This window comes from Dendrobates tinctorius, unplaced genomic scaffold (assembly GCF_039654945.1).
Source record: "Dendrobates tinctorius isolate UK_male_01 unplaced genomic scaffold, ASM3965494v1 ptg000082l, whole genome shotgun sequence".
NCBI lineage: Eukaryota > Metazoa > Chordata > Amphibia > Anura > Dendrobatidae > Dendrobates > Dendrobates tinctorius.
Genome location: NW_027361750.1, coordinates 14,571,743 through 14,591,261, shown reverse-complemented (window position 1 = coordinate 14,591,261; position 19,519 = coordinate 14,571,743). Strand labels below are relative to the sequence as shown.

The 19,519-nt window shown below is 48.0% G+C and overlaps 1 protein-coding gene across 1 annotated transcript in view; it reads right to left on the bottom strand.

Annotated features, from left to right (window-relative positions):
* TTPA (alpha tocopherol transfer protein) overlaps positions 1 to 18,917 on the bottom strand; it is a 38,287-nt gene extending 19,370 nt beyond the window's left edge. The window contains exon 1 of the mRNA XM_073583931.1: positions 18,603 to 18,917. Within this exon, the coding sequence (XP_073440032.1) occupies positions 18,603 to 18,806 (204 nt within the window). The 5' untranslated portion in view covers positions 18,807 to 18,917. The remainder of the gene's footprint in view (positions 1 to 18,602) is intronic.
* Positions 18,918 to 19,519: the final 602 nt, after the last annotated feature.

Genomic DNA, 19,519 nt, shown 5'->3' with positions numbered 1-19,519 from the left:
TACAAGGGTCTGGTGACCAATTACTGCACAGGGGCGCACCAGAGGATTCTCCTGTTCACCTGTGGGCCAGTCAGAGCCTGAGAACAACCATAATGTATGGAGGAATATAAGGGTGAAGTAGACGCGGCCTTCTGGTGCTTGTTCTGGTATTAAAGCAGTTCCATTGACCTTGGAAACCCCTGGTTTTTGAGCTTGTAACTTATGTGAAAGCTCAATTTTACAGTCAGTGTGTTAGTAAATTAACTGAGGCAGAGACATCTGATAAATGGATGGATCAATATTCCATAATGCACCAGTTTTGAGGAATGATCGCATAAATTAGCCCATCAAAATGTAGTGTTGTCACCTGTTGCTAATAGATATATTCTCCCATAGTTTTTAGGTTACGCCTACTACAGCTTTCTGCATACGTACGGTATCTGCATCTTTCAGTGTGCGCTAACCAAGTCCTCGCCTCCTGTGATGACCACATTGCCCTGATGCTTTGTACTATGTACTGAAGATGCTCCTCATTACTAGCTCACGGCCACTTGTCCACCATTGTTGATTTCTCCAGGACACATGTTGAGGATCTTGCAGCCACCACAGACATTATCCTAATAGCGTTTTCATCTATGCTCTGTTGAGCATTTACAAGCTCATCATATACACCAGATCCTTTAAAGGAGTTATCCAAGACATATTTTATTTCTTATGGGGATAAGAACTTACTGCCTGCAAGTTGTTAACCCCATAAGAAAAAAATACAAAAGTCCCGGATAACCCAGTCTTGTAATTTGTGAGGTGTGACCTGCATGAATAGAACTTGTTTTTCTGCATATCACACAGATACATGATGGAATTAAGAACTGAGTAAACTAGAGGCCAAGTCAACAGCCTGAATTCAATTTGACAGTGTTAAAGAGGCCCCTGCCGAGAAGGAGTGTACTTGATCTAGAACAATGCTTGGCCAACATGTGGCGCAGTAGTATTCGCATGAATTTCACAACCCATAGTTTCCCGACAAAACATTGCCCAGAGCATCCTGGTGATAACTCTTTGCCAGGTAAGTGATGCACATGTGCCATTCATATGATCATCAGATCCGGCCACCATATTACATTGCTCCATGGTCTACGTCTGATTCTCACATGCCTATTAGCCTTTGCTCTCCAAACACATCAATGACTCACGGTCGCCTATGATCCCATGATAAGTTCACCGAATTTCCACCCTTGGACCACTTCATGCCTGAACATCACACAATATCTGCCATTGTGGAGATACTCTGACCCAGTCATCCAGCCATCACTATTTGGCCCTCATCAAAGTTGCTCAGATGCTTACAATCCCCCAGTTTTCCTATTTCCAGCATATCAACTTCAAGAAATTGACCGTTAACAGGCAGCATTGACACATCTCACTGCTTGACAGGTGCAATTGGTATTAGATAATCATTAATAGTCACTTCACCTGTCAGTGATCTTATAGGGGTTCCCAAGGTAAATTATATTATTAACTGAACCTTGGGATAAGTCATTAATATTGGATTAGTGAATGTCGGGCACCCAGCACCCCACCGATTAGCAGGATCCGGCCGGATGTAAACATGGAACAGAGATGCACTGTGCAGCTCCAATTCACTGTGTAGTAGCCGCCTTCGGTTACTGCAGAACAGCTCCTATTCTCTGTAGCAAAAGCTGATCTTCAGTGCTCGGCAGCAACCGCCACACAGGATGCACGGAGTGTGCCGTGCAGCGCTGCCAAAGCCTGTAACAGCTGATCAGTGGGAGTGCCGGACTCCCAGCAATATAATATTGATGGCTTATCTTAAAGTTAGGATATCAATATAACTTGACCAGATAATCCTTTTAATGTCATGGATTCTCAATTAAAGTTAAACTAGTAACATCCTTTACAGTCAAATATTTTCCTGAATTTTTGACAGTGAAGGTAAAATTTTATTAATTTTACTGCATTAACCTCTTAGTGACCAAGCCAATTTTGACCTTAATGACCAAACCAAATTTTTTTTTACTTTAAGGTTATAGCTCTGGAAAATTTCATCGGATTCCACCGATTCTAGGAATGTTTTTTTTCATGACATACTGCACTTCATGTTAGTGGCAAAATTTCTTCAATAAGACTTGCGTTTATTTGTGGAAAAAAACTGAAATTTGGAAAAAGTTTTGAAAGTTTAGCGATTTTCAAACTTTTACTGTTTGTGCCCTTAAATCAGATAGATATGTCACACAAAATAGTTAATAAATAACATTTCCCACATGTCTACTTTACATCAGCACAATTTTTTAAACAATTTTTTTGTTAGGAGGTTATAAGGGTTAAAAGTTGACCAGTGATTTCTCATTATTACAACAAAATTTACAAAACCATTTATTTAGGTACAACATTACATTTGAAGAGAGTTTGGAGGGTCAACATGACAGAAAATACCCAAAAGTGACACCACTCTACAAACTGCTCCCCTCAAGGTGTGTATTCAAGTAATTTATTAACCCTTCAGGTGCTTCACGCGAACTAAAGCGATGTGGAAGGAAAAAAAATCACCATTTTACTTTTTTCACAAAAAAATTACTTTAGACCCAAACTTTTTTTATTTTCACAAGGGTATCAGGAGAAAATGGAATACTATTTGTTGTGCAATTTCTCCTGAACAAGCCAATATCCCAAATGTGGGGAAAAGCCACTGTTTGGGTGCATGGCAGGGCTCAGAAGGGAGGGAGCACATTTTGACTTTTTGAACGCAAAATTGGCTGGAATCAATGGCGACCCCATGATGTACCTAAACAGTGGAAACCCCCCAATTCTAACCTCAACACACCCCTAACCCTAATCCCAACTCTAACCCTAACCACAATCATAACTCCAACATCACCCTAACCCTAGCCCCAACCCTAACACCAACCCTAGCGCTAACCCTAACCCTAGCTGTAATCCCAACCGTAACCCTAACTGCAAAGAATAGAAAAAAAACCAAAACATTTTCTTGATTATTTTTACCTAATTAAAGGGGTGACAAAGGAGAATTGATTTCCTATTTTTTTATTTTGATCACTGTGATCTGGTCTGTCACAGTAACCAATAGGAAAAATCTCCTATTGTTGCCGGGTACCGGCCAGCAGATCTCGCCGGCGGCACTGCGCCCGCCATTTCCTTCCAAGATGAAGACGCGGAGGGCCAGAGCAGGACGGTCCAGAGATGGCAGAGGTACCGGGGTTGCTCGGGGGACTCTATTTCTCTTTCCTCTGGTATGCTAGGTAGCGGAGACCCTGGAGATTTCCCAACGCTGGGGAGCGCTATACCTTTATTTCTCAGTGCCATTAAAAAGCGGCGCTGAGGAATAAGGCCCCTTAACTCCTAGCCGTTAAAAGGCGTATCGGCGGTCATTAAGGGGTTAATATAATACAGTAATACTGAATTACAATACTAATAGATCGTTTACTTTGGGGGTGTGCACAGGCAGGTGTAAAACAGTCACGTCTGGGTCCTGCTAGCCCCCATGTATTTTGAGGCCAACTGGCACATAGCGTGATGATGTACTACAGTAAGGTCCATCCTGATTGAGGACACCTAGTCGCGGTGGCATTAGGCTCACTTTGTGAACTGGACCCACTAAGTCCACAGTCGATGCAGCTGGCAGCATAGTACGTAGGGAGGAAGGACGAGTCACACACGCCAGCCAAGAAGCAAGGCGGATGCATGCAGCGAAGTCGGCAAAAAACATGATGGCTGTGGAGAGATAACAATACGAAGACACAGGTGTTTGCCCTAATGGGTCTAGGGAGGTGATGTCACACGCTGGGCAACTTGCAAAGCTTGACGTGGAAAACAACACAGGTCAGTGGAAAGGGTGGAAGGGAGCAAAGCCCGGACCCAGGGCAGGTGTGTGACAGATGAGTGAGCTTTTATGCTCTTTTCATCAAAATAGTGTCAGCTAAGTACCCGATGTTATTTACATGTATTACTATTACTGACTGCAGAGTATCTATTCATTGTTTTGTTCCAGGTGTAACCATACCATAGAAAGTAACACCTTTTTATTTTTACTGCATTAATTTACAGTTTACACTAACACTGCAGTAATATACTATTAGACAATCTACTTACAGTGGCTTGCACAAGTATTCACATCCTTTGCATTTTTCATGTTTTGCTTCCTCATATCCTGGAATTTTACTGCATTTTTGATCGTTTGCATCAGTTCATGTAAAGAGCATGAATACAACGGTGAACATTTGTTTTTCTTTCTTTTGTGAAACAAACAACAAATAGGACAAAATAGCTGAAAACTTCAGTGTGCATAACTATTCCCCCCTAAAGTCAGTACTTTGTAGAGCCTCTTTTTACAGCAATTGCAGCTGCTTTAGATACGTCTCTGAGCTTTCCACATCTTGCCAGTGGGATTTTTTTTTTTCCCATTGCTCAAGTCAGAACTGCTCTAATTCTTTCAAGATAGGTGGTTTCGTCAGGTGAACAGCAACCATATTTTTTTGCAATCAGTGCTCTCAATATGTGCAAGCGCTGCCCACCAGATTAAGATCATCGTTTGCAGATAGGTTGTACTGCGCATGCGCTGCCATTTTGTTGGAATGGAAAAATATAATGTTTAAAAGCCAAGAGGGTGAATACTTTCGCAAGCCACTGTAAATGACTAGTACAGTCCTAATTATAACGACTGGCAGAAATGACTCTCAGGCTATTTAGTTTCCTTCCTGCTCTCAGTATTAACAGTGCAGCACAACATATGATGCAACCTCTGTACTAGATTAGTCTCACGCTGTGTGCAGACACAATGCACCGAAATCAACCCCTCAACCCCAGTGTGAGGGCAGCAGGAAGCAGTGACAGACCCCCCGATCTCAGGAGTATGTCCGTTACTGGAGAATATGAGTTTAATCATAGCAATATGATGCCAGCGCTGTGAGGCAGGAGTCTGATGTACTCATGAGAAGCGGACTCTCCCGACCCACCCACAGATGACGGACAGCTGTCTTCTGTTACTGTACAGGAAGGAAGCTGTCAATCAGCACTGGGTGGGTGGGGAGATCCCGCGTCTCATGAATACATCAGACTCCTCCTGGCATCACATTGCTGCGACTAAAACAGAATTGCTGCATATTTCCAATAATGAGAAGGCTGGTAGTGCAATAAGAGACTGCGATGCTGTGGTACAATTCAAGGTATCAGGGCATGCCCTGATGAAGTGAGCTGGGACTGGCTCAGGAAACACGTTGGCAATAAAGATACCTTGAATTCTACCACAGCAGCGCAGTCTCTTATTGCACTACCAGCCTTCTCTTTGTACCAAGTCCTTGGACCTCATGCAGACTGCTGCAGCTGTTTTATGCGATTATAGGTGTTGTGACTCTCACAACCCTATCAGGTGAGCCTAACACTTGCTGTGCACTCATCTACTTTCCATACAGACCTACGCATTGGAAGTGCCCTGTCTCCCCCTTTTATTTCCAATAATGGACATAGTGCTGAAATCAGGGAGTCTGTCCCCACTTCATGCTACCCGAGACTGGTGGCGACAGATTCCCTATAAAAGGTCACTGCACGCATGGCAATTCTATAATCAATCTATCATGTCTCCTAATGCTATAAATCTGCACATATAGGATTAATCTGTAGGTTAACAGCATTCTAGAGGTGCCTGGCCGCTGTACTGCAAGTGCGGCACCCAGGACAAAATGAATTTTTCTTCTCCTGGTAGCTGCCAGCTTTCAGTCATGCAGGCGTGCCCGGAATAATTAGTCACCGATCACTACACTGAGTGCGGCCACTGTACGCACGCCCCGGCACTGTGACTGACAGCTCGCGGTGCAGTGCATCTATGCAGAGTCATCAAACAAAGAGCCTGGCGTGCTTGCAGTCGCCGCACTCACACAATAGTGAGCGATGACTGTAATTGCTCCAGGCACGCCGGCATGACTGAAATCTGGCAGCTTCTGGGAGAAACAAGGTTAATTTTCTGGTGCTTTCAGTACAGCAGACAAGAACCCTCATAACACTATTAACATTCAAATTACTTCTATATCTACAGGTTAGTAGCGTTATATCAGACCTGACGGTTCCCTTGAAAAGAAAAGCTTGAATAGATCATTACATACTGATCAAATCTGAAAAGAAAAGATATTATAAAGGCAAATTTCACCTCATCAAATAGGCAGTCACTCTATGGTTTCAGACCGAGGAACAGAGGGTATGTGTGAGTTATACATAGCCCCGGCCAGTGGGCGAAGCCTCGCTCCATACACTTGTATTGATCCTAGGCGGCGCCCCCACCAGTAGGTGTGTACGACCAGAGGGAGCAGCCTCACTCCATACAAGCATATGGAGAGCGAGGCTGTGCCAACTTGCCGGGGGTATGTATAACTCATACATACCCTCCTTCCCGGGTCTGAAACTGGCAAATCCCCACAGTGCTTGAACTGGTTGGGGGGGGGATTCGATTTTGACCGGACAACCCCTTTAAAGCGGATCCTTTACCATTTAATAATACACACTCCATAGATTATTAACCCCTTCACTACCAAGGGTGGTTTGCACGTTAACTCCCGGGCCAATTTTTACAATTATGACCACTGTCCCTTTATGAGGTCATAACTCTGAAACGCTTCCATGGATCCCGGTGATTCTGACAATGTTTTCTCGTGACATATTGTACTTCATGTTAGTGGTAAAATTTCATTCAAATAACTTGCGTTTATTTGTGAAAAAAACGGAAATTTGGCGAAAATTTTGAAAATTTCACAATTTTCCAACTTTGAATTTTTATGCCCTTAAATCACAGCGATACGGCACACAAAAAACTTAATACATAACATTTCCCACATGTTTACTTTACATCAGCACAATTTTGGAACCAAAATTATTTTTTGTTAGGAAGTTATAAGGGTTAAAAATTGACCAGCGATTTCTCATTTTTGCATTTTATTTTTAGGGACCACATCACATTTGAAGCCACTTTGAGGGGTCTATATGATAGAAAATACCCAAAAGAGACACCATTCTAAAAACTGCACCCCTTAAGGTGCTTAAAACCACATTCAAGAAGTTTATTAACCCTTTAGGTGTGTCACAGGAATTTTTTGAATATTTAAAAAAAAAATGAACATTTAACTTTTTTTCACAAAAAAAATACTTCAGGTTCAATTTTCTTTATTTTACCAAGGGTAACAGGAGAAATTGGACTGCAAAAGTTATTGTGCAATTTGTCCTGAGTACGCTGATACCTGATATGTGGGGGGGAACGACTGTTTCGGCACATGGCAGACCTCAGTAGGGAAGGAGCACCGTTTGACTTTTTCAATGCAAAATTGGCTGGAATTCAGATCGGACGCCATGTCGCGTTTGGAGAGCCCCTGATGTACCTAAACAGTGGAAACCCCCCCAAGTGACCCCATTTTGGAAACTAGACCCCCCAAGGAACTTATCTAGATATGTGGTGAGAACTTAGAACCCACAAGGGCTTCACAGAAGTTTATAACATACAGCCGTACAATTAAAAAATCATATTTTTTCCACAAAAATGATCTTTTCACCCTCAATTCTTATTTTTCCAAGAGTAACAGGTCGCTAAAAGATATTGTGCAATTTATCCTGAGTGTGCTGATACCCCACATGTGGGGGTAAACCACTATTTGGGTGCATGGCAGAGCTCGGAAGGGAAGCAGCACCATTTGACGTTTTTGGCTGGAATTGAGATCGGACACCATGTCGCGTTTGGAAAGCCCCTGATGTACCAAAACAGTAGAAACTCCCCACAAATGACACCATTTTGGAAACTAGACCCCCCCAAGGAACTTATCTAGATGTGTGGTGAGCACTTTGAACCCTCCAGTGCTTCACAGAAGTTTATAACGCCCAGGCGTGAAAATAAAAAAATCGTATTTTTTCCACAAACATCATCTTTTAGTCCCCATTTTTTTTATTCTCCCAAGGGTAACAGGAGAAATTGGACCCCGAAAAGTTGTTGTCCAATTTGTCCTGAGTACGCTGCCACCCCATATGTGGAAGAAAACTACTGTATGGGGACACGTCGGGGCTTGGAAGGGAAGTAGTGACGTTTTGGAATGCAGACTTTGATGGCATGGTCTGCGGGTGTCATGTTGCTTTTGGAGAGCCCCTGATGTACCTAAACAGTGGAAACCCCCCACAAGTGACCCCATTTTGGAAACTAGACCCCCTAATGAACTTATCTAGATGTGTGGTGAGCACTTTGAACCCCCCAGTGCTTCACAGAAGTTTATAACGACCGGGCGTGAAAATAAAAATATCGTATTTCTTCAACAAACATCATCTTTTAGTCCCCATTTTTCTTTTTTTTTCCCATGGGTAACAGGAGAAATTGGACCCCAAAAGTTGTTGTCCAATTTGTCCTGAGTACGCTGATACCTCATATGTGGGAGAAAACTACTGTATGGGCACACGTCGGGGCTCGGAAGGGAAGTAGTGACGTTTTGGAATGCAGACTTTGATGGATTGGTCTGCGGGTGTCATGTGCGTTTGGAGAGCCCCTGATGTACCTAAACTATTGAAACTCCCCACAAGTGACCCCATTTGGGAAACTAGACCCCCCACGGAACTTATCTAGATGTGTGGTGAGCACTTTGAACCCCCAAGTGCTTCACAGAAGTTTATAACGCCTGGGCGTGAAAATAAAAAAATCATTTTTTTCCGCAAAAATTATATTTTTGCCCCCAATTTTTTATTTTCCTAAGGGTAACAGGAGAAATTGGACCCCAAAAGTTGTTTTGTAATTTGTCCTGAGTAGGCTGATACCCCATATGTGGGGGTAAAACACTGTTTGGGCGCATGGCAGAGCTTGGAAGGGAAGGAGCACCATTTGACTTTTTCAACGCAGAATTGGCTGGAATTGAGATCAGACGCCATGTTGCCTTTGGAGAGCACCTGATGTGCCCAAACAGTGGAAACCCCCCAATTATAACTCCAACCCGAACCCCAACACACCCCTAACCCTAATCTGAGCCCTAACCCTAGCCCTAACCCTAGCCCTAGCCCTAACCCTAATAGGAAAATGGAAATAAATACATTTTCTTTTAGTTTTATTATTTTTCCCTAACTAAGGGGGTGATAACGGGGGGTTTGATTTACTATTTATGGCGGTTTTTATGTTTGGCGGCTGTCACACGCTAAAAGACGCTTTTTATTGTAAAAATAGTTTTTGCATCACCACATATTGTGAGCTATAATTTTTCCGTATTTTGACCCACCGAGTCATGTGAGGTCTTATTTTTTGCGGGACGAGTTGACGTTTTCATTGGTACCATTTTCGGGCACGTGACATTTTTTGATCGCTTTTTATTCCGATTTTTGGGTGGTGCGTTTACGCCGTTCCGCGTGCGATAAAATTGATAAAGCGGTTTTATTCTTCGGGTCGGTACGGTTACAGCGATACCTCATTTAGGTCTTTGTTTATGTTTTGTCGTTTTTTTTGCAATGAAAACAATTTTATATAAAAAATAATTATTTTTGTATCGCTTTATTCTGCGAGCTATAACTTTTTTATTTTTTTGCGGATGACGCTGTGTGGCAGCTCGTTTTTTGCGGGACAAGATGACGTTTTCAGCGGTACTATGGATATTTATATGCGTCTTTGTGATTGCGCATTATTGCACTTTTTGTTCGGTGGTATGATAATAAATCATTATTTTTTGCTTCGTTTTTTATTTTTATTTTTTAAGGGGTTCGCTAAAGGGGTTAACTAATGGGACAGTTTTATAGGGCGGGTCACTACCGACGCGGCGATACCAAATATGTGTACTTTTATTGTTTTTTTTTTTATTATTTTGAAAAAATGGATTTATTGGGGAATTTTTTTTTTTTCTCTACTAATTTATTTAGCGATTTTTTTTAAAATTATTTTTAACACTTTTTTTCTCTTTTTTTTTTTTACTTTATTACCTTGTCCCAGGTGGGACATCACTGTCCTGTGACAGATCGCTGATCTGTCACATCACAGATCACTGTGACAGATCAGCAATCTGTCACAGGCAGTTCTGCAGACTTCCTCATGCCTTTGCAGGCAGTGAGGAAGTCAGCTCCCTACAGGCCCCCGAAGGCCCCCGTCGCCATCTTGGATCCGGGGGCCTGTAGGGAAAGAGACCCCCGCAGCAGCGCTGCACATTGCGCTGCCGTGGGGGGCTCAGGGAAGCAAGGAGGGAGCCCCCTCCCTGCCGATGCTTCCCTTTAACCCCCGGTAAACCGCGATCGCGTTTGATCGCGGTGTACAAGGGGTTAACGTGTCGGGGGCGGTCTGTGACCGCCCCTGACACATAGTGCCGGGTGTCAGCTGTGATAATCAGCTGACACCCGGCCGCGATCAGCGGCGCTCACCACGTGGGCACCGCTGATCGCTGGGACGTGATATTCCGTCCATGGTAATTAGGTCCAGGGTCACATGGACGGAATATTACGTCCATTGTAGGTAAGGGGTTAAAACAGATAGCTCAGACCTGATGAGGTTGTTATACTTATTCTAAAAATTTGTTGGTATGACTTTAAAATCCTGATATTAAAATTAAAACAATATTAAGCTGCAGATATGGGGTTAGACTGCAGGTTAACAGTGTTCTGGAGTTGCCCGATGCCCGCACTGAGAGCCCCGCTGCTAAGAGGAAATTACCGTACCTTTATTCCTCCTTGCAGCGTCAGGCTTTCAGTCATGGGGTGGGACGGTTCGGCATCAGTCACCACATAGTGAGCGGCGGCTGTAACCGCACCCAGACACTGACTGACAGCCGACTCTGCATTAGAGCATTTTTTTAAGTGGAAGGTTCCCTTTAAAGGGAATCTGTCACTCCCCGGGACATATATGACCTATTAATATGGGCATACAGGTAACAGAAATGTTACACTGGTCCTACCTGTCTGCCTCATATTAATGGTCTGGTTGTGGAGAAATGTTACATTCTGTCTTTATGTAAATGATTTCTTCCAGGTTCCAGGGCGTGCGGTGCCTGGAAGAAATCTCTGCCTCCTGTCGTCATTATAATGCCACCCCCCTCACATGTATATCAGTTCTGGGGCTGGAATCCCGAGCCTGCGCCCTGCACTCACACAGAAATACATCCTCCCTTCTGTGGGCACTGTACTCAGGGATCTTCTGTGTTGGCGAGTCACTGTGATATCCTGTGTGTGTGTGCCGATAAGATGCACTCCCCACTTCCTCCCTGCACAGTCATTGCTAGGAACCATGTGTACATAGTGATGACTATACAGGGAGGAAGTTGGGAGAGCACCATATCAGCGTGCACACTGGAGCGGAAGTCCCCAGCTCCTGCGCAGAAGATCCCGGAATGCAGTGACCACAGAAGGGAGGATGAGGTATGTATTCCCAAGGGAGTGCAGGGCGCAGGCGCGGGATTCCGTTGCCATAACTGATGCTGATGGGAGGGGAGTGGCATTATAATGAGGACAAGAGGCAGGGATTTCTTCCAGCATCGCACGACCCGGAGCCTGGAAGAGATCATTAGCATAATGACAGAATATAATTTCTCAGCAGCCAGACCATTAACATGAGGCATTCAGGTAGGACTAGTGGAACATTTCTATTACCTGTATGCCCATATTAATAGGTCATATACGTCCCAGGGACAGATTCCCTCTAAATGACCTCTGTTCGTCATTTAGTGCTGCCGATCTGCAGAGGTTTAAATGGATCCTCGGCCCTGTAAGGTTAGATTGGTGGCCACCAAAATGCAGGGAGCAATTGCGGATCTATACAAATTCCTCCTAATCAAGGTTGTGGTGTTGGGGAACTAATACAAGGAGATTATCGGGGGAAAAAAAACTATCAAAAGTTCAACTACAGCAGCATCTGTTCTGTGTTTTCATTTGTGGGTTTCCAGTGTCAAATGTCAGGTCATCTGCTCAAAAGATCAGCCATGTGGTAGAGTAGAAAGTCTCCATCAGCTTTATCCCCACAAAATAGAACATCGGCCTCTGGCCTGAAATCAGCTGCTGTTACAGATGTGTTATGCCCGTCACCCCTGCCATGGAGCTGCTACATAAGCGAGAGGAGCGCTGCAGAAACCCGACAGGAGGAGCAATGTCACCACCGACCACACACTAATAACCTGCCAGAACATATTCCTACGAGAACAAGATGGATGTAAACTTTACATAGACATGGATATGGCCTGTTCACACGTAACTTACATGTATGTATGAGGCTGTGTACACACAGCGGTTTTTTTCGCATTTTTTTCACGGATTTAGCAAAAAATCCGCTTAAGGCTATGTGCCCACGTAGCGTTTTAAACCAGACACTCAAAACCGGACTCCTTCCCAGAAAACGCATGTTTTTTTCCGAGCAATTTTACCGCGATTATGTTCGCGTTTTTGCCACTATTTTCGCGTGTGAAATTCAAGCACTTTCCAAGCGATTTGAAGCATCACTTGGAAAGTGATTGACAGGTTGGTCACACTCGTCAAACATAGTGTTTGACAAGTGTGAGCAGCTTTTTACTATTGGGGCTTCCTATGCGGCATCAATAGTAAAAGATAGAGTGTTAAAAATGATAAAAAAAAAATACAAAAAAAAAATCGGGGTATATTTACCTTCCGGCGTCCCGCGCAGTCTCAGCGACGCTCCCGTTCCCAGCGATGCCTTGCGAGACCTGTGATGACGTTGGTCTCGCGTTGCTATAGCGATCTCACGAGACCGGTAGAGTCACGCGAGACTAAGTCATCACAGGTCCTTGCCGCAAGGCATTACTGGGAACGCTGAGGCCGGGAATGCAGCGCGGGACTTCGGAAGGTAAATATACCCCGATTTTTTATTTTTTATTCTTTTTTTTACAGGGGTATGGTACCCAGGGCCTGGAGGACAGTCTCCTCTCCTCCACACCGTGGGTACCAACCGCACATGAGACGCTTAACTTCCCGCATGGTGGGCATAGCCACATGCGGGAAGTAAGCGATTCTCATGCATTCCTATGGGTGCGGAATCGCGGCAATTCTTTGCGATTCCGCAAAAAGAATGAGCATGCTGCGTTTTTTTCCGCGATGCGATTCCGCCGTGGGAAAAAGCGCAGCATTAGCACAGCATGTGCGGAATGCCATAGGAATGCATGGGGGGCGTTCTGTACGAGTTTTTTAAATGTTTCGCAGCGTTTCCGCGTCGAAAGTCGCAGCAAAAACACTTAAAAAAAAAAATCGCATCGTGGGCACACAGCCTAAAAACAATTAAAAGAAGCTTCCCATTCATTTTAATGCACTTTACACTTTTTGTGCACATTGATGTGTTCTTTTCCGCAAAAAAAACGCTTTGCGCTAAAAAACGCAGCATGCTCAATTTCGCGGCAAATTCCGCATTCTTGCTATTTTCTATGTGTCTGGAGATGTGCGGAAAAAAACGTGCGTTTTCTGGGAAGGAGTCCTGTTTTTATGCAGAAATGTTCTGCACATGTGTGCACATAGCCTGACTGTGCAGTGCTGAGAGCCACACTTACAGCACACCAAGGAGAGGAGAGAGAGAAGGAAACAGAAAGCTGATCAATGGGAAAGACAAAGAGGGAGGACAGAAAGAAAAAGAGAAAGAAAAAGAGAAAGAAAAAGAGAAAGAAAGAAAAAGAGAAAGAAAGACAGAAAGTAAGAACTGCGGACTATGGGACACTACACCCAGCACACACACACACTACACCCAGCACACACACACACTACACCCGGCACACACACACACTACACCCGGCACACACACACACTACACCCGGCACACACACACTACACCCGGCGCACACACACACTACACCCAGCATGCACACACAACACCTGGCACACACACTACACCCGGCACACACACACACTACACCCGGCGCACACACACACTAAACCCAGCATGCACACACAACACCTGGCACACACACTACACCCGGCACACACACACACTAAACCCAGCATGCACACACAACACCTGGCACACACACTACACCCGGCACACACACACACTACACCCGGCGCACACACACACTAAACCCAGCATGCACACACAACACCTGGCACACACACTACACCCGGCACACACACACACTACACCCGGCACACACACACACTACACCCGGCACACACACACACTACACCCGGCACACACACACACTACACCCGGCACACACACACACTACACCCGGCGCACACACACACTACACCCAGCATGCACACACAACACCTGGCACACACACTACACCCGGCACACACACACACTACACCCGGCACACACACACACTACACCCGGCGCACACACACACTACACCCAGCATGCACACACAACACCTGGCACACACACTACACCCGGCACACACACACTACACCCGGCACACACACACACTACACCCGGCACACACACACACTACACCCGGCATGCACACACACTACACCCGGCACACACACATACACACTACACCCGGCACACACACACACACTACACCCGGCACACACACACACTACACCCAGCACACACACACACTACACCCGGCACACACACACACTACACCCGGCACACACACACACACACTACACCCGGCACACACACACACTACACCCGGCACACACACACACTACACCCGGCACACACACACACTACACCCAGCACACACACACACTACACCCGGCACACACACACACTACACCCGGCACACACACACACACTACACCCGGCGCACACACAACACCTGGCACACACACTACACCCGGCACACACACACACTACACCCGGCGCACACACACACTAAACCCAGCATGCACACACAACACCTGGCACACACACTACACCCGGCACACACACACACTACACCCGGCACACACACACACTACACCCGGCACACACACACACTACACCCGGCACACACACACACTACACCCGGCACACACACACACTACACCCGGCGCACACACACACTACACCCAGCATGCACACACAACACCTGGCACACACACTACACCCGGCACACACACACTACACCCGGCACACACACACACTACACCCGGCACACACACACACTACACCCGGCATGCACACACACTACACCCGGCACACACACATACACACTACACCCGGCACACACACACACACACACTACACCCGGCACACACACACACTACACCCAGCACACACACACACTACACCCAGCACACACACACACTACACCCGGCACACACACACACTACACCCGGCACACACACACACACTACACCCGGCACACACACACACTACACCCGGCGCACACACACACTACACCCAGCACACACAACACCTGGCACACACACTACACCCGGCACACACACACACTACACCCGGCACACACACACACTACACCCAGCACACACACACACAACACCTGGCACACACACTACACCCGGCACACACACACACTACACCCGGCACACACACACACTACACCCGGCACACACACACACTACACCCGGCGCACACACACACTACACCCAGCATGCACACACAACACCTGGCACACACACTACACCCGGCACACACACACACTACACCCGGCGCACACACACACTACACCCAGCACACACACACTACACCCGGCACACACACACTACACCCGGCACACACACACACTACACTCGGCATGCACACTCACTACACCCGGCACACACACACACACACACTACACCCGGCACACACACACACTACACCCAGCACACACACACACTACACCCGGCACACACACACACTACACCCGGCACACACACACACACTACACCCGGCACACACACACACTACACCCGGCGCACACACACACTACACCCAGCACACACAACACCTGGCACACACACTACACCCGGCACACACACACACTACACCCGGCACACACACACACTACACCCAGCACACACACACACAACACCTGGCACACACACTACACCCGGCACACACACACACTACACCCGGCACACACACACACTACACCCGGCGCACACACACACTACACCCAGCATGCACACACAACACCTGGCACACACACTACACCCGGCGCACACACACACTACACCCGGCACACACACACACTACACTCGGCATGCACACACACTACACCCGGCACACACACACACACACTACACCCGGCACACACACACACTACACCCAGCACACACACACACTACACCCGGCACACACACACACTACACCCGGCACACACACACACTACACCCGGCACACACACACACACTACACCCGGCACACACACACACACTACACCCGGCGCACACACACACTACACCCAGCACACACAACACCTGGCACACACACTACACCCGGCACACACACACACTACACCCGGCACACACACACACTACACCCAGCACACACACACACAACACCTGGCACACACACTACACCCGGCACACACACACACTACACCCGGCACACACACACACTACACCCGGCACACACACACACTACACCCGGCGCACACACACACTACACCCAGCATGCACACACAACACCTGGCACACACACTACACCCGGCACACACACACTACACCCGGCACACACACACACTACACCCGGCACACACACACACTACACCCGGCATGCACACACACTACACCCGGCACACACACATACACACTACACCCGGCACACACACACACACTACACCCGGCACACACACACACTACACCCAGCACACACACACACTACACCCGGCACACACACACACTACACCCGGCACACACACACACACTACACCCGGCACACACACACTACACCCGGCACACACACACACTACACCCGGCGCACACACACACTACACCCAGCATGCACACACAACACCTGGCACACACACTACACCCGGCACACACACACTACACCCGGCACACACACACACTACACCCGGCACACACACACACTACACCCGGCATGCACACACACTACACCCGGCACACACACATACACACTACACCCGGCACACACACACACACACACTACACCCGGCACACACACACACTACACCCAGCACACACACACACTACACCCAGCACACACACACACTACACCCGGCACACACACACACTACACCCGGCACACACACACACACTACACCCGGCACACACACACACTACACCCGGCGCACACACACACTACACCCAGCACACACAACACCTGGCACACACACTACACCCGGCACACACACACACTACACCCGGCACACACACACACTACACCCAGCACACACACACACAACACCTGGCACACACACTACACCCGGCACACACACACACTACACCCGGCACACACACACACTACACCCGGCACACACACACACTACACCCGGCGCACACACACACTACACCCAGCATGCACACACAACACCTGGCACACACACTACACCCGGCACACACACACACTACACCCGGCGCACACACACACTACACCCAGCACACACACACTACACCCGGCACACACACACTACACCCGGCACACACACACACTACACTCGGCATGCACACACACTACACCCGGCACACACACACACACACTACACCCGGCACACACACACACTACACCCAGCACACACACACACTACACCCGGCACACACACACACTACACCCGGCACACACACACACACTACACCCGGCACACACACACACTACACCCGGCGCACACACACACTACACCCAGCACACACAACACCTGGCACACACACTACACCCGGCACACACACACACTACACCCGGCACACACACACACTACACCCAGCACACACACACACAACACCTGGCACACACACTACACCCGGCACACACACACACTACACCCGGCACACACACACACTACACCCGGCGCACACACACACTACACCCAGCATGCACACACAACACCTGGCACACACACTACACCCGGCACACACACACACTACACCCGGCGCACACACACACTACACCCGGCACACACACACACTACACTCGGCATGCACACACACTACACCCGGCACACACACACACACACACACACTACACCCGGCACACACACACACTACACCCAGCACACACACACACTACACCCGGCACACACACACACTACACCCGGCACACACACACACTACACCCGGCACACACACACACACTACACCCGGCACACACACACACACTACACCCGGCGCACACACACACTACACCCAGCACACACAACACCTGGCACACACACTACACCCGGCACACACACACACTACACCCGGCACACACACACACTACACCCAGCACACACACACACAACACCTGGCACACACACTACACCCGGCACACACACACACTACACCCGGCACACACACACACTACACCCGGCACACACACACACTACACCCGGCGCACACACACACTACACCCAGCATGCACACACAACACCTGGCACACACACTACACCCGGCACACACACACACTACACCCGGCGCACACACACACTACACCCAGCACACACACACTACACCCGGCACACACACACTACACCCGGCACACACACACACTACACTCGGCATGCACACACTACACCCAGCACACACACACACTACACCCAGCACACACACACACTACACCCGGCGCACACTACACTTACCCTCAGTGCCTGCTCCATGCAGAAGTCCCGGGCTCGGAGGAACCTGAGTAAGAAGTGGTCGGAGAGCCCCAGGGGCCAGTGCCCGCTCTCAGCCTCTGCCCTCCGCCGGATGATGCCGATGGCCTCGGTCACCACCGGGGAATGGTCGGGCAGCTCGTTCAGTCCGGGATTCCCTTTCTCATAGTCCTCCTGAGCCTCCGACATGTTCCAGCAGAGCTCGGAGAAGTTTGGGATCGTTCCTCCTCCTGCTGCAGGGAGGGAGGCAGCTCTGCTGGGCTGTGCCCTCTGCTGCGGGACCTGTGCGCCCGCTGTTAAAGGGACAGAGCCCTGTGTGCACAGTGACCAGTGCGAGGTCCAGCGGGGCCTCCTCAGGCACATTGCTGCAGACAGTGCTGTGAGCCCAGAGACCCACGAGTGGGAATACACTGATTACTGTGGGGGCTGGGACCGCTGCTAACATCACGGCCATAGTGTCATACTGGAGGCATTGGATCAACGAGGATAAGTAACAAAGAGACAATTGTCTTCTGCAAAAAAGAAGTTTGTCAGAAAGTGTTTAGAAAAAGTCACACATTGCGTTTTTGGCTCTGAGGAACCGCAGCAGATTTAGGTGCGTTGTACACTACCATTGTCTTCAATGGTAAACTGAAATCACTGTGCACATGCTGTGGATTTTTCCGCGCGGATTTGTTGCGGGTTACAATCCGCAGCATGTCTATTCTTTGTGCGGAATCCGCTGCGGTTTCACATCTCCTCCATTGTAGAGGTGTGAAACCGCAGGGCTAAACCGCAGGCTAATCCAATTTACCTGCGGATTTTCACAAATCCGCAGCACCTAAAACTACATGTGCACATAGCTGTGTGCTGAAAGTATTTATTGGTCATCGATGTGCGTTTGCTCTGTTTTCTTGGGATTT